We start from the raw sequence: 12,977 nt of genomic DNA on the forward strand, positions 1-12,977 counted from the left end.
CGAAGGAAAGGGACTCGTGAACGACATCATCAACAAGTTACCTTTCGAGATGCATTTACCTGGCTACCAGTACTGCGGGCCGGGTACCAAACTCGAGAAAAGATTGGAGAGAGGAGACAAGGGTGTGAATCCGTTGGACGCGGCGTGCAAAGATCACGACATCGCTTACAATACCACGCAGACGGATCTGGATGCACGTCACGAAGCAGACAAAAAATTGGAACATGCAGCTTTCGAAAGGTTCGTGAGCAGAGACGCATCGCTGGGTGAACGGGTCGCCGCACTGGGTACCACCATCGCCATGAACACAAAACAAAAATTGGGGTGGGGTATATAAATAACATACCGTAAAAAAAACTTGATATATAAATAACACACATCGTAAAAAAATAATTTTTGGTATATATAAATAACACACATAGTGAAAAAAAAAGCAATTAAATTTCTCTCTAACACTCTGACAACTGAAAAAATGAGCGATCTCCAAGCATTAAAACAAATGCTAAATTTGTCAGTCGAGTATGTAAAAATTCAGGAATTGGAAGTCGACAAACCTTACACGATAACTTCCGGTTCAATCGTTTCTACCCAGTATGGTCCCAAGGTACGCCTGTTGCTCAACGCACAATACAGTCTATTTTTACCAGATCGATACGCTAACATGTTATCCGACGAGAAGCTATCTATTTTAATCGAGAACAAAACTCGAATCGTATACAAGGGGACAAAGGAACTTCTTGGCAAGAAAACGAAGCACGTAATAGAATTTGTGTAACGACTGCGAGGCCTTGAAAATATATAAATAACATACCGTAAAAAAACTACACAAAAAAAATCTCAGAATATATATATAAATAACATACCGTGAAAATAACACATAGAGCATCAACATGAAGCCCAAGGGTGTCGTGTACCAGATACCATACTCCAATCTTAAAAATCTAGGTGCCCTCGATGGGTTACTCACCAAGAAACAACGTGAGAAGAAACGTTCTTGCTTGTCGAAAGGACATGGAATGAAATTGCTGCTCAGCACACCTCAATTGAAAAGATTGCAGCGTTCGCGGAAACAACAAAAGGTCGGAGGTTTCATATTCAGCATCCCGGCCATCCTGGCAGCATTGGGGGCCGTTGGAAGTTTGGCCGGCGGAAGTGCCGCCATCGCGAAAACCGTCATCGACTCGAAGAAGAACAAGGCGGAATTGGAAGAACAGAAACGTCACAACCTGGCCATGGAGAAGAAGGGGAAGGGCGTGATGAAGAAGTTTAAAAAAAAGAAACAGAAGCACTCACCAACCGAGATATTGAATCTCTGATCGAACCGTTACAAATCAAACACTTCAGAGGAGTTTTCATGTCCGACTCGTTACCTTCAAGCGTCAAAAGAAGAGAATGCGGAGTAGTCAACTTGGACGGTCAAGAAAATCCAGGCACGCATTGGATATGTTACCACAAAAACAATGATAAAGCATTCGTTTTCGATTCTTTCGGAGGTGTTCCACCTACAAATTTAATTCATTATCTGAAAACAAACAAAACCTCTATATACTACAACGACGAACGCATTCAAAATTTCGGAGACGTGAACTGCGGTCATCTCTGCCTCTCCGTGCTCGCGTTTCTCTCTAAAATAAATAACCCTACGATCGAGGATTTCCAGAAAGCATTGTGGAACCTCAAACAGCATCACTAGGATGGGCGTGTTCCATCTCACGAGCGAATCTTCGATCTTGAAACTCACGCTGCACGACGACATCGTCTATCCTAAATCCGTGGCTCTGCGTGCATTCTACAGCATGTACCTCATACCTAACGTCACCCAGCACAACAACAAAATTAGCGTCGGAAGCGAACACATCGTCGTCACGCCAGGACAATACAATCTTTCCACTTTGCAAGCTCAATTACCCAAAGGCACATACCTTTCTCAAAATTCGGTCACGCACAGAGTGGAAATCCTATCCGCGACGGAGACCGTGGACCTGGGCACCATAGGAGAACTTTTAGGTTTCGAGAACAACACCAAACTCGAAGCTGGCATCAAGCACGTAGCAACCAACATTCCTAAATTCTTGGCCATAGAGACTCTGAACGTACACTGTAACGTGGCCGAAGGTATGATCACGAAATCTTCGGACGGATTGTTAGGAAGTCACAAGCAGACGGGAATCATAGCCACTTTCAAACCAAGTTCCGAGTTCATGGAACCGATCATCTACACGCCCTCTTCGCCGATCTATTTTCCAGTATGTCGCAACCGCATAGACGACATAGAGTTGGTGGTGACGAACGAGAAAGGAGACGTGGTGGATTTCGCAGGTGCCACTACGACGGCCATCGTGGAGATCAACGTATAATAAATAACCATACATGTAAAATGGAGCAAATCGAAAGTTACGAATTGCAATCTTTCCCTCCCAACCGTCGCACGTTCGCCAATCTCAACGAGGCAAACAGGGAGATCGAATACGACGTGGACGTAGGCGACGGGTTTATTCATCCTCACAGAGCGGACCTCTACCTTCAATTCGACGTGGTGAAGAAAGAAAGCGGAGACGCGTTTCCCGCAGCAGCAAACTTGATACTCGTGGACAACTTCGTGCCCCACCTGTTCTCGCAGGTGGAGGTGAGGAAACACAACACTGTCATCGACAGAATAGATTATCCAGGCATCACGTCGACGGCAGTGGGAACGTTAAAATTATCCAAAACGGACGCAACGTACTACCAGGCCGGGGGATTCGAAGCCGGAACCAAAATATCGACGAAAAGTCACACGGTGCTCTTTCCCATGCGTCTGCTGCCAGGTTTCTTCTCGGATTACAAGGAGATCATGTGGAAGGGAGGACTGAGGATCACGTTTCGAAGAGCAGCCAACGACAACGACGCACTGATGCGATACGCTACTTTGGGTCCGGACGGCACCACGCCGATAGCCAACACTTTACCCGAAGCGGCGAAATGCGTCATCCGGAGCATGGAATTGAGAATGCCGGTGGTGGAATACGAAACAAACTACGCCCTCAAGTACAAAGCGGAGATCTTGAAAAGTCCGCAGGTGTTGATTCACTTTCACGGTTACCAGTGCGTGCAGAAGATGGCGTCGGGAAGTCACATGGAATTCGACGTGACGACGCAGTTCAACAACATACAGTTCGACATGCCAGATTTCGTCGTGGTGCTTTTTCAGACCGGGAGGGACAAGAATCAGGAAAAAGATTCCAGCAAGTTCGACGACTGCAAGATCAAGAACGTTTATCTGAAGAACGGACGCAACGAAGTGTTCCCGCGCGAGAATTACAACCTCGACGTGACCAAAAACGATTACCTCAAACTTTACGAAGCTTACACGGCTTACAAACGCGTGACCGAGGGAAGCGTGGACATGTATTACACGCCCAGCGAATTCAAAGCACGGAGACCCATGACCGTCATCAACACATCTAAGAGAAGGCAGGTGGTGGTCAACGATCGAACCAACATCAAGGTCGTCTGCGAGTTCCACGACGCGCTGCCTGCCGATACTCTATGCAGCGTCATCCTGATTGCAGAGAAGTCCTTCGTCCACGACGTGAAGAACGAGAGAGTGACAGAACAGTTTTAAAATTCATAAAAAATTGCCACATACTAAAAAATCAACATCCAACACATTTTAGGTTATATAAAATTTGTGAAAACCTTATAATACTGAAATATTAAAACAAACGGAGTCCCCCTTGTAGGTTAGTTCGGTGCGTAAATAAAAAAAATGATAGGTTAAGTTATATCACTTAGGATCGTGAGAAAATTAAAAAAATCGTAAAAAAAAAAGATAGGTTAAGTTATATCACGTAACATCGTGATATACCTACCAAGTACGAGTGGGGAAAAAAATGAGTGCAGTGAAAATTTGTACTAAAACATCGCTAAACGCTATAACATCGACAAAAAATTGTCAAAATATGTCAAAAACTTATATTCGATTGATAAAAAAAAATACCTACAAAATATGATCCTCAAATAATAACGTTCAAACAGTACCTAAATAAAAAAAATGATAGGTTAAGTTATATCACTTAGGGTCGTAAAAAAATTAAATAATCGTAAAAAAAAGATAGGTTAAGTTGTATCACGTAACATCATGATATACCTACCAAGTACGAGTGGGGGAAAAATGAGTATAGTGAAAATTTGTACTAAAACATCGCTAAACGCTAAAACATCGACAAAAAATTGTCAAAATATGTCAAAAAGTGATATTCAATTGGTAAAAAAAGACCATACCTACTAAGTACGACTTTGAAACCCCCCAATAGCACTACTCGCCTGTTTACGATTATCGTTATTTGTTTAAAAAATAATATACAGTCGAACCTGTATGATTCGAACTTCGGTTAATTTGATATTATGTTTTTCTACATATGTTCTTATTTTGGAAAGAATATTTTTTTGGTGTTGTTCTCTTTCGTATTCTTGCCTTAGCGTCGCTATTCCGTCACTTTCGATGAGGATGAGTTATAAATTAGATAGGCACTCGTTGATTGATTGATTTGGTATTTTAAGTCCACTTTGTGCACAGTAATCGGGACTGGACCTACAGTTTAAAGAGTGGGATACAAACCACTATGTGCCTCTACCGGGTATCGAACCCGGGACCCCTTGTTTACAAGGCGACAACGCTACCACTGCGCCATCAGGTAAGGCAGATAGGCACTAGTAAAGAAACACCCTGCCCATACTAAGGTTCGAACCTAAAACTTTCGGTGACGCGAGCTTTATCGAGCGAGACGACTGTTGTGGAAACAAGTGGCAAGAACAGCGAGCGCTTAGTTGTTGGGCAGTTATCGTATTAGAGCACACTGCATGCTATACATTCTTAAACGTGCTGAAACAAGAGGAAATACTCACCCTTGGATGACGAATGTACGAGATTACACACTGAATCCTGCCAAAAAGGTTATTTTGGTTCACTTTGTGTTCAGATAGGTGAACCTTCAGTTTAAAGTTTTTCTCTATCTCTCACTTCCTTCCTTCCTTCCTTTCTTTCTCCTTTCACTACCTTTCATTCTTTATTCCTCTTTCGCTACCTTTCTGTTCGATACCCGGTAGAGGCACATAGTGGTTCGGATTCCACTCTAAACTGTAGGGCCAGTCCCGATTAGCATTTCTGTGCATAAAGTGGACTTAAAACACCAAATCAATCAATCAATCAATCACTTCCTTTCTTTATCCCTCTTTCACTACCTTTCTTTATCCCTCTTTCACTACCTTTCTTTAACCCTCTTTCACTACCTTTCTTTAACCCTCTTTCACTAACTTTCTTTCTTTATCCCTCTTTCACTAACTTTCTTTCTTTATCCCTCTTTCACTAACTTTCTTTCTTTATCCCTCTTTCACGGCCTTTCTTTCTTTATCCCTCTTTCACTACATTTCTTTCTTTATCCCTCTTTCACTACCTTTCTTTCTTTATCCCTCTTTCACTAACTTTCTTTCTTTATCCCTCTTTCACTACCTTTCTTTCTATATCCCTCTTTCACTACCTTTCTTTCTATATCCCTCTTTCACTGCCTTTCTTTCTATATCCCTCTTTCACTGCCTTTATTTCTTTATCCCTCTTTCACTGCCTTTCTTTCTTTATCCCTCTTTCACTGCCTTTCTTTCTTTATCCCTCTTTCACGGCCTTTCTTTATTTATCCCTCTTTCACGGCCTTTCTTTATTTATCCCTCTTTCACTGCCTTTCTTATTTATCACACTTTCACTGCCTTTCTTTATTTATCACACTTTCACTGCCTTTCTTTATTTATCACACTTTCACTGCCTTTCTTTATTTATCACACTTTCACTGCCTTTCTTTATTTATCACACTTTCACTGCCTTTCTTTCTTTATCACACTTTCACTGCCTTTCTTTCTTTCTCCCACTTTCACTCTTCCTCTCGCTATATCTTCCTTCCTCTGTTTCACATTTCTCACTATCTTCCATTCTCTCTCTCTCTCTCTCTCTCTCTCTCTCTCTTTCTCTCTCTCTCTCATATAATCAGTGATCTAATATAATCTCGTTGTGTTACAACGTAATGATATTCAAGATATTCTAATGTGAACTCTTTGGTTGGCAGAAATATGTGCTTAGACAATTCCACGTTGGGCTCATGCCCACTCTTATTAACCCAGTGGCAACCCATCTTTCTTTGCGTCATTCTAACCATTGCACCACGGAGGCCGAAAGAGTTCTCTAGCCGGATGAGGTATGACGCAAATTCTGGCACCGTGTTTTACGCCGCTGAAGTTCGGAACGAACGACGAATTTGACGCAACAAAGTGCCGGCGGTTTGTCGACATTGCGGTAACATGATAGCAAGCGGACGTACCAACGTAGCGGAAACAACGCGGTCGTTTATGGGCCAGGAACAAGAACGGTGCGATGCGATATTGGTATAGAAAGTACTCATAAGCGAGCTTCAGTTACGGGAGTTCGGCAGTAACGAACGCTCGCGGGATTTGGTTAGTGAGCAACGCTAGAGGAGGTTCCAGATGAGATTGGGTAAGATGTATGGCGGATGTTTCTGCGTAACGGGCGGATGACTCGTTCTAATTGGCGCTCTCTAGGTTCATTCAAGGTTTATAGTTAGTTTATATGGGTGATCGTATGAAATTAGAATTACCTACCTATTGTTTACTTTTACCCTCTCAGTACTACCATTTCTTAATTTCATCTCTCACTACCCATTTCTATTTACCCTCCTGTAGCCTCCCTTTCTTTCATACGCCTTCGCACTACCACCTTTCTATCTTGCCCCTCTCAATACCTCCCCTTCTTTCATTCCCCTCGCACTATCTTCCTACCTCTCCCTCCGCTTCCTACCTTCCTTTATTTCTACTCTCACTACCACCCTTTTATTCTCTCTCTCTCTCTCTCTCTCTCTCTCTCTCTCTCTCTCTCTCTCTATCACTCACTACCCCCCCTTCTTTCTTACTCTTTCACTACTTTTTTTCATTGAAGCGCCGCTCTTCTAGAGAGAGACATGTCTTAACAGCAATAGTTCAGGGAACATTAGAGACACTCACAATTCGGAATAATATAGTTTATTTAACATGTAGCTAATCAATATTATGTTGTTAGTATCCTAATCCTAAGTTATGTTCTAACCCAATCATATCAGTTAAGTTATAACGAAGGCAGCATCTAAGTCTCCAGCAAAACTGAGCACAGTCGTAACCTTACCTTGAACTCGCACCTTGTAACAGCGCGGGCAGCGTTCCGACACACACAACATACTAAATTCTCCAATCTTCAGTATTTGTAATTTGTTGTTGACCTTGCCTAATTACTCAGCCTGTCAGTCAGAAGTGTGCTCTTTCCTGTTTTTGTGGCTATCTTCGCAAACAGTCCTATTTCCATAAGAAAGGCTTTGCCAGGCACATCCGTACTAGATGCGTAACCTTCTAGGTCCATCTGCACGGGATGTGTGTCCCATTTATTGACATATGATGATATCATTGATTGACATCAGATGATTGGCACTTGATGACTGACACCTGATCATATGATGATATCATATGATTGACTACACGATTGACAGCTGGTGATTGACATTATTGTCATATCAGGGCCAAGACCTTGCCTTTGAGTGGTATATGCTAAGCCACCGCCGTCTCCGAGTCTCAACCTTCACACGTGGAGGAAGGCGTCTAACCTTAACTGCCCAGTGCTGAGTAACTGGCAAGATCAACTTCCTTTGACTGCCTGTTACTTCTTTCAGAACCAACTCATAAAATTGTAATATGCATAACAACGTTACATTAAATGCACGTTACATCATTCTCTTCCCTGTCACTACCTCCCTTTCTTCTCTTGTTCTCTTTGTTTCCCCTCTCCCTCTTAATACTTTCCCTTCTTTCTTTTTCTCAATACTTTCGCTCCTTTCCATACCATTCCTTCTTTCCTTCTTCTAACTACCTCTCCTCCTTTGTTTACCCCTCACACTGCATCCTACACCAACGCACGCAAAGGATGGCGAATCCTACGAGCGGCTAGGGACAGCATTAGCACCTTTGCAAATATATGCTAACAGAACCAAACCTGGCCTGCCTAACCTATCCACGTATGCATATAAATAAGCATGTAAATAGGTTTGACAAGTTATATTTTGTATATTTAATCTATTATATGCACACGTGGATAGGTTAGGCAGGTTAGGTTAGGTGCTGTTAGCATATATTTCCCAAGGTGCTAATGCTGTCACTAGCCGCTCGTGCAAATCCTCCCTCTGGTTATAAAGTCTTGCACTTGACTGAAACTTTCCTCCCCCTGTTGTTTCACGCTTTTCTACCACTTTTGGCTGATGGCGACGATGAGCATGAGTGATGATTAAGATGAAGCGACACGCACAAGAACACGCATCCTCATCGTCACTCATCACTCTTCCTCATCTTCACGATTAAGCACAAGTGGCAGAAGCTGAGGTTACGAAAACGACGTTAGTTCAGAAACGACACCATTACATTCACGCGAGAGTTGTATTTGTGTAAATGAATGTAATCGGTGGCTTTGCTACATTTGATGTACGCAAAAAACAAATCTATGCACGTTTGTATTAAAGATGGGAAGAATTGACCTGACCATGCACCACGCATGTACGTGTACGTAAGCGCATGCGCATTGAACGTGTGTTTTCTTTTAGCTTGCTCGACATGAAGTTAGTGCTGGATGTTGCGAACGACTGAGAAATGGCCCGTGCTTGTTGTCTTCGGTCCCAGCCCCACCTGGAAGGACCATGGAGCAGGAGAGGTGACCTGTGGACATAGCAGTGAAGCTCCATTCAAAAAAAAGTTGAACATCTCACTCCGTAGGCTTCCAGACTAACAGTATGTGAGTTTCGACCAAAGTGTGTCCCCTGTTCTTCATTACATGGCAGCCATGCGTCCTGCCACCCAAACGGCTGACAAGGCCGTGTCAACGGACGACTTAGAAGCGGCGTTACCGCACTACAATGTTACCTCGGAGCTGCTGAGGCTAGAGGCAGCTCTGTCGGCCATGGTGGCCACTCCGCCGCACAGCCGCACGCACAAACCCCACCGTCACCGGAACCACAGGCCGAGGAGTTACTCGCACCACGGACGTCAGAATCACGTTTCCAGGCCTGGTCGCCAGAGGACGGTCAAATCGGACAGCTGCGTGGTTCCGGGTTCGTCGCCCGGTCCCTCCACCTGCAGCAGCGCCGTCTCCAGGAGGCGCCCGAGCCCCTCCCCCCACCGCGACGTCTCCCCCGTGCTGTCGGACCATTCCGGGGAGCATGTGATAGTGAATATGTGCGAGGAGGAGGTGCCGCTGGCGCACCTGTCTGGCTGTGGGACTGTCGTCGAAGGAGGCGCCGGTGGCTCCGTCAAGCGGAAAAAGAAGAAAAGACGTCGCAGAAAACCGGTGGACCCTGACGAGCTGCCGAAGCGCGCCAAGTGGACAATAGTAGCAACTGCGTGCCTCTTGCTTCTCATGAGTGTTCTTCTAGTGGGTGTTACCTTGAGGATGGCTCCCATCATTGATGAGATGGGTGAGTACACTTTGCATCTTTTTATCTGCATGTGAACACCATTCTCCTGCCCTATAAACTAACGCCCGCTTTAGACGAAAGCATTTTTCTTAACTTTTATGTCATCACCAAAATGCTACCGTGTCAAGCAAAAAATCTTATGGCATTTCCCATTGGATCGGTCCTATTTCCGTAGCATTTTTCATACCGTAACCAATCAGAAGCGAGATCTAGGTCACAAGTGCAGATATAATGGCGGCCGCATGAGATGTAAACAATGTATCACTTCACATTTTTAAAGTCCGATAACTATTCAACCGAGAGGAATAATGTTTCCGATAAAAAGGTTTTTGCTAGAAATCAATGGCACAGTTTAAAGACATACTTTATAGCGTATACAGCAGACGTATGGAATAATAAAGTAGATGTTTCAATTGTACACACCGTGAACTGGCTCATATCGTATGCGTTTCGTGCTGTATACAGGGTGTCTCATAGGTAATAGCGCAAACTGACAAAGGTGAAAGTACACGATAATAGAAGCAAAAAAGTCTCGATAAACATGGGTCTGCAAACGAGCCGTTTTCGAGATAATCGCGAATGTGTGATTACAAGCCGCCACTGGCTTCATTGTTTCTATACGTCGTCCTAGTTGGTAAAATGCTAATAATACAGTAAGAAAAGTGACTCCTACAGTACGATTAGACTGTGTACTGATTTTATCCAAACTGTTTGATTACAACGCCACCTCTCGGACATGTTCTGTTTTGTAAACAAAGAGCAAACCTCGGACCGCGCAATGAGTAAAGCACTCGGTGCTTACAAAATGCAATCAATGACGGCTTGTAACCACACATTCGCACACATTATTAGCATTTTACCAACTAGGACGACGTTTACAAACAATGAAGTCAGTGGCGGCTTGTAATCAAACATTCGCGATTATCTCGAAAACTGCTCGTTTGCAGACCCATGTTTACTGAGACTTTTTTGCTTCTATTATCGTGTACTTTCACCTGTGTCAGTTTGCGCTATTACTTTTGAGACACCCTGTATATTACCTAACTTTCTATGCACGTTCCGCATCGCAGTCACAAATGCCATCTGGTTACAGGAAATTCTTCCGTGTAAAGTATTGTCTGCTATAAAAAAGAAAAAGCTATAAGATTTTTGGAATTATTTGTGTGTGCTAGCAAAAATGCTAAGGGAAATGCCTCCGTCTACAACGGGCCTTAGTTTCTAGATGTATCGTACGCAGGGGAGGGTCCATGAGGGCCATTCCCCTCCCTTGAACTCCGAAATATTATAATATGAACCTATAAAAACTTACGAAAATAATATTGACATTTTTTCAGATTGTCCAAGAATTTCGATTTTGTCCTTGCATAAGTGAATGGGTTGTTTGTGGAGAGAGACAGGCTCCAGAAGTCTGCAATCTGCAACATTCAGTAATTTTGGATTTATAACCATTGGGAGGAGGGGCTTTCAATGAGGGTTATTTTCGTTAATTTGGGCAATAACATTACAAATCTACATTTGTACAACCAACAGCAAAGATAATAGGAGGCAAATTATCAACCACTATTTTAATTCCTTTTTTACTGTACGTCTCATGTTGTTGTAAGGGATGGAATGGAATTCTGTTGATATGAATCAGACGTTGACATCTGCTAGAGTAGTTTTTATTTCAATCCATGACCATCATGCTATGGAAAACAGACTGAATGAAAATAGTACTGGACAATTCCCCTACTATTGGGATAAAAAAAGGGATGTTCGCCATGCTGGGAATTTGTGGTTTTTGTAATCGTAGATAGAAACTATAGGTTGGAAACACTTACTAGGGTGACCAGACATACTCTTTTAGAGGTTCATATACTCTATACTCTTTTCAATTTGCAAAAATCCCCAAATATACTATTTTCCTTGCTATTTCATTTCATTCATTATTTTACGCGTAAAAATGCGTTAAAATCCACAGAAAAAAAAAGAAACAATCATGGGTAAGTGGAGGTCAGTACAGGCTGAGTCAAATTTAAAAATGATTGTGCCTCTTATAAAATTCTTGTTTACTCTGCCTGGTACAAATGTTGATTGTGAAAGACTCTTTAGTGTTATGAAAACTTATTGGCGAGAGTAAAAAAGTACACTCCTGGTGTCAACACTCGAACAAGTAAAGTTAGTGAAATTCAATGTGGACATGGCCTGTGAAAAGTTTAGACTGGCAATAAAGGACGATTTAAACATACTCAAGATAGCAAAAACATCCCAGAAGAATGAATGATGGTGCCCATTGGGGGGAAGTATTTGTATTTAGCTAATTACATTAGACCTATAAGTAATTTTATCTGTAGTGTGTAGGCCTATTTTATAGGGGCTATGATAGAAGCAATAACAAATAGCCACCCTTATTTTCGTTTTATTTTTATGATTTGTGCATGCGCACCTTCAACCTATAGACTATACTCTATTTGGTCAACAAATATCTGGTCACCCTACACTTACTGATACCTGTAAAAAATCAAACAAAAAAACAAAAGAAAGGTGCCGAATTTCAATACTACGTTAGAAAGTGTCATTTCGTGGCACATAAGATTTTTTTTTCTTCCTTTTAATTATTGATATCGTAACCTCAAACCTTAAGAATGTCGTGAGAAGATTTGCTTTGGAAAGCGTGCATGTACAAGTAAACATAAGTTGTTTTCTTTCGACTATGCATTTGCTGGTAAATTCGCCATAGTAACAGAAAATGTGTCGAATTTCCCTTCTTACAGGCGATCATTCACACACAACTTGTTCACAATGCATATGAACATTTAGGCCTATGTTTCTTAAACATGTTTGTATTGTATCTTTTTAAGCAGTTTTGTATTCTCATTTGTAGGTCTTTTACACTTTGTTGTCTGAGTTATTGGCAACAACTTGGTATTTCATACACTTAAAGTGACGATAAAATGATAAATAAGTTATATGGCGAATTTCCAAGCATGTGGCGGAAATTTCGCCACTTTTTCTCATTTCAGTATTTTTAATATTACGTCACAAGTATAAGTAACACAGTATGTATGTTATATACATCATAATCCACAATGACTACTTTTTGTATCGTGTAAATTTTGTCCTTCTCCCCCAATTCGTTTAGAAGGAATAAAATGAGAAGCATTTTGGTGGCGAACTTCCCCTCCTTTACCTTTGGGTGTACCATAGCATTGGTGATCACATCTATTACTCCAACAGCAATTCGCCGACCACCGTGCCGGACTGGTTATCACAACGCGCTACGACGCCATGGGTCCCGGGTTCGAATCCCGGTCTGGACGTGGTGAATGTTCCTTCATCAATTACATCTTATCACTCATCGTCGCGATAAACCAAAATGGAAGAAAAACGACGTAGCATAACGTAACAATCAATCCAACGCATCTCGCATCTTCTCCTTGTTCCGCATGTTCATATCTGCTCCCGCCTCAA

The 12,977-nt window shown here is 42.3% G+C and overlaps 1 protein-coding gene across 1 annotated transcript in view; it reads left to right on the forward strand.

The window, feature by feature from the left end:
* The window catches only part of LOC145992427 (uncharacterized), a 228,312-nt gene that overhangs the window by 64,330 nt on the left and 151,005 nt on the right, over window positions 1-12,977 (forward strand). Inside the window, exon 2 of the mRNA XM_083128818.1 lies at window positions 8,661-9,527. Coding sequence (XP_082984944.1) covers window positions 8,888-9,527 — 640 coding nt within the window. The 5' untranslated portion in view covers window positions 8,661-8,887. The remainder of the gene's footprint in view (window positions 1-8,660; window positions 9,528-12,977) is intronic.

The sequence above is a fragment of the Lepisma saccharinum genome, chromosome 1, assembly GCF_977018435.1.
Source record: "Lepisma saccharinum chromosome 1, izLepSacc3.1, whole genome shotgun sequence".
Classification (NCBI taxonomy): domain Eukaryota; kingdom Metazoa; phylum Arthropoda; class Insecta; order Zygentoma; family Lepismatidae; genus Lepisma; species Lepisma saccharinum.